Source organism: Triticum urartu, chromosome 7 (genome assembly GCF_003073215.2).
Source record: "Triticum urartu cultivar G1812 chromosome 7, Tu2.1, whole genome shotgun sequence".
NCBI lineage: Eukaryota > Viridiplantae > Streptophyta > Magnoliopsida > Poales > Poaceae > Triticum > Triticum urartu.
The window spans coordinates 244335115-244338984 of NC_053028.1; the positions used below are offsets into that span (position 1 = coordinate 244335115).

At 48.3% G+C, this 3870-nt stretch overlaps 1 protein-coding gene across 1 annotated transcript; it reads left to right on the forward strand.

Moving 5' to 3' along the window:
- Window positions 1–705: 705 nt before the first annotated feature.
- Window positions 706–3487, forward strand: LOC125521357 (ras-related protein RABA5c-like). Its single transcript, XM_048686419.1, has 2 exons — window positions 706–1268; window positions 2993–3487. The coding sequence occupies exons 1-2, from the start codon at window positions 932–934 to the stop codon at window positions 3307–3309; spliced, it is 654 nt and encodes a 217-aa protein (XP_048542376.1). The 5' UTR covers window positions 706–931; the 3' UTR covers window positions 3310–3487.
- The last annotated feature ends 383 nt before the right edge of the window (window positions 3488–3870 follow it).

The following is a 3870-nucleotide window of genomic DNA, read 5'->3' on the forward strand; positions in this document are numbered from 1 at the left end:
TAAGAAAAAAAACATCTTCTGCCATCCTAGTTAAAAAAAGGAGGAACGGGAACCAATCCTATGTCTCCTAGGTGTAGGTTGATGTCAGTAGCTACTGCAGTGCGCAGCTGTGTTTTGAAAAGAACAACACACGTTGGGTTTTGTATCACAGCGGACGAGTTTTAAATCTAACGTGTCTTCTATCCCTATGCCAAGATTCGTGCAACGAAACCGAAGGAAGAGGGCGTGTTCGCCGGATTGACCCCATGACGAACGTTTGCCCGTTAACATTTGTTAACATTTCCGTAATCGGAAGTCAAAAGAATCCTTGAGTTCCTTCGTAGTATATGGCACTTTCCCTTTCCGACGTGCATGACCAATCGTTGAATGGAATCGTGCACCTGAATTGCATCCCAAAAAACAAGAGTGGCATGGGACATGGTCCGCACCACACCACACCACACCACATACTGCTCCTGTTGCGATAGCTGTGGCTCGGAACCGGAGCAGCCTCCAAGCTGTCTCGCCCAGCGAACAACGGGGCGCCAACTCACGTCAGGCGTGCCCGCACCGCAGTCCGCACGACGCATCCACCCGTCCCACCGACAGCGTGGACCCGCCGCCAGCACTCCCGGGTCCACCGCCGAGGCCGCGCTAGCCGTGCCGGTGCGTGCGTCCCACTCGCCACCCACTCGTCTCGTAACTCTCGGCTACTCCTGGTTTCGGCGCTTCCCTCACCACCCCACCCCAGCAAAAAGCAAGGCAGCCACACCTCGGCCTCGGCGTGCGCGTTCGGTCAAAACCCACCGCGCCGCTGCCCGCCTCCCCCAAAACGCCACTACAAATCTCGCGCATTCCCCCCAGCAGCCGCTCGCCAGAGCTCCCGAGCGTGCCGCGCCGACGAGACGACGGAAAGGCGGCGCCTCCGAGCTCGAGGGATCACGAGCGAAGGATGGGGGACGACTCGGACGGGGAGGCGGAGGAGTACCTGTTCAAGGTGGTGATCATCGGGGACAGCGCGGTGGGGAAGAGCAACCTGCTGTCCCGCTACGCGCGCAACGAGTTCAACCTCCACTCCAAGGCCACCATCGGGGTGGAGTTCCAGACGCAGAGCATGGACATCGACGGCAAGGAGGTCAAGGCCCAGATCTGGGACACCGCCGGCCAGGAGCGCTTCCGCGCCGTCACCTCCGCCTACTACCGCGGGGCCTTCGGCGCGCTCCTCGTCTACGACATCTCCCGCCGGGGCACCTTCGACAACGTCGGACGATGGCTCCAGGAGCTCAACAGTACGCACCCTCTCCGCCCGCCCGCGTGCTTCCTTCCTTCTTTCCTTGCTTAATTAATTAGCTCCCATGCTTGCTTACGGCTTGTACTGTCCGTGCGCTTGGATCAATTGATTCCTTATTTAAACTCCCATAAAAAAAGTAGATTCGGTAAGATCGTGTAGATCTAAGTTGGTCCTGGTCGGCGTCGAAAGGGACACCAGTGCTCGCGCCTAGCTTGTAGACGCCTAGATGGTGATTGATTGGGTTGAGTGTTCTCCGATACATAGCTGTAGAATTGTCCCACCGGATGGGTTGGGCGACCTGTCCTGAATCTGGATCTGAGTCCTCATGTAAAGGCTTGTTGCGGAATGTTTGAGGAGTGGATGCAAGGACCACGTCGGGTGACTGTAATTGCTGTGCTAGTTGCTTGTTTTGGATTCGGCATTTGTGGGAACAAGTATAGAAGTTATCCTCCGACATTTTTTTTTTGATAAGTCAGGACTCAGGACTGCTAATTTGTGGTGAACTATTTGCAGTTTCAAATTTCTGACATTGGTGGCTGCTTAGCTTGAGTTCTTCAGTGTTAAAGATGTTCCTAGACATAGTTACCGTTGTCACGCTTTAAGTTTGTTATTAATGTTTGAGGACAAACCTTTTTTATGGATGCCGGCCACCATTTATTCTCCATTTCCCTTCTTAGGCAATTTTTTCACTTGTTGCTGTTGGAAACAGTCAACCATCATAGAAAGATGCATTGTCTTGGTTCATTCCTTTTTTATGTACATGGCGACTTTATCTAGGATGTGTCACTACCAGAAGGCAAAGCTTGGTGTAAGAGAAAGCTATGCTCATAACACAATTGTGTTAGGCTGAACAAATGTATCCTTGACTCTAGTTGCAATTTGTGTTTTACTGTCAATTGGCATGCCATGAAACTTAGGAGAAAGGACAATGCATCCGAATAATCCTAGCTACCTAGTACGGAGTATATTGTCATTTGGCATACAAAGTTTTGAAACGCACTAAACAAGCACCACGGTGTTATTGGAACTTGGAAGATACTAACATAACACGATGGTCGACAATTTTACATTTTGTCACTTGCACTGTTTGTGTTGTGCCATATTTTTGTTTTTGTTTTGTAGCAGTTTCTCAGAATGCTTTTACTGTATGTCTCAGCATACATTTTATAGACTGAATTGAAAATGATATGGGCTTTGCTTATGCTTGATCCCCAGAAGTGTGTAATGCTTTTGTGGCTTTTGGATGGTGAAAATAGTTAGATTGCATAGGTGTGGATATATCGGAAGGTACCCCTATATGATAGGCACTGTTGAATCGATAACATTGTGCTTATGATGGTTGGTAACACTATTGTTATGATTTTCTTGGTGCTAGTTTCTTGCACCATCCAACTACTAGTGATATACTTGATCATTTGGTTTCATTTTGCCACCTTAAAAGCAATAAATCGTATCCCTTGGGAATGATCTGTCATGTGTTACCTTTGCTTTTTGTCCCCTGGACGCATTTTCTACTTTCCATGGTTCTGTTTTCTTGCTTGATAGCTATCACTGCTTGAGCTGATACATGTCCCTTGTGCAGTCATGACAAGTCATTCCTTGCACTTCTAGTTCTTTACATCTGCGTTTTCCTTGATATTAGCTATTAGAACAATTCTCCATTTCACATATCGCATGCATTTCCTCTGAAGTAACCCAAACGTATCCTCAAATCTAATGCAGCACATTCTGACACCACGGTGGCCAAGATGTTGGTAGGCAACAAATGCGATCTGGAAAACATCCGTGAAGTGCCAGTGGAGGAAGGCAAAGCACTTGCCGAATCCGAGGGACTCTTCTTCATGGAGACCTCGGCTCTGGACTCGACGAACGTCAACACGGCATTCGAGCTCGTCATCAAGGAGATCTACAGCAGCGTGAGCAGGAAGATCCTGAACTCCGACTCATACAAGGCCGAGCTATCCCTCAACAGGGTGAGCATCGACGACGGTGACTCGAAAGACGGCCAGAAGCAAACTAGCCGGTTTGGGTGCTGCTAGCCAATCTTGGTACATTGTCGACTATTGGGTATTACTGGGATGTGATGATTTTTTTTCTGGTCATCGGTATTGTTTGTAAACATGTAACCCAAAATTGGATTCTAGTTCTGTTACACATCTGAGTTACAGAGGAGGATAGTTGTGTTAATGCAAGAGTGGAGACGAACTGTTTGTCGCTGTTAACCGAAAAGCCATGCGGTTCAGAGTTGTCACATTTTGTCAAATTTTATGGGAGGTCAGGGCAACTCCAATCCGGTGCGCCAAATGGCTGCCTCTCTTTGGCCATCCAACCCAACGCGCCACTGAATGATTGCCCCTGTTTTTTTCCCTATACCCGCGGTGGCGGAGGTAGAAAATATGTATTAGGGGGGACAAGTGTTGCTAAAACAGGTTAGGGAGGGGCAAACTATTGAAAATTTGATTTTTAGCAGCAAATTATTAGTAATTATGGCACTCTTCATAGCAAATCAACACTAAATTCCTTATGTCTCTCTTCATAGCAAATCAACACTAAATTCCTTATGTCTCCGCCACTGTATACCCGGAGCACTCTAAATATGT

What these genes read in the sequence shown, in the direction of transcription:
- LOC125521357 (XM_048686419.1), top strand. Translation starts at nt 932, where the DNA reads ATGGGGGACGACTCGGACGGGGAGGCGGAGGAGTACCTGTTCAAGGTG. An exon ending in ATGGCTCCAGGAGCTCAACA is followed by an intron (nt 1,269 to 2,992) that starts GTACGCACCCTC and finishes AATCTAATGCAG; the next exon opens with CACATTCTGACACCACGGTG.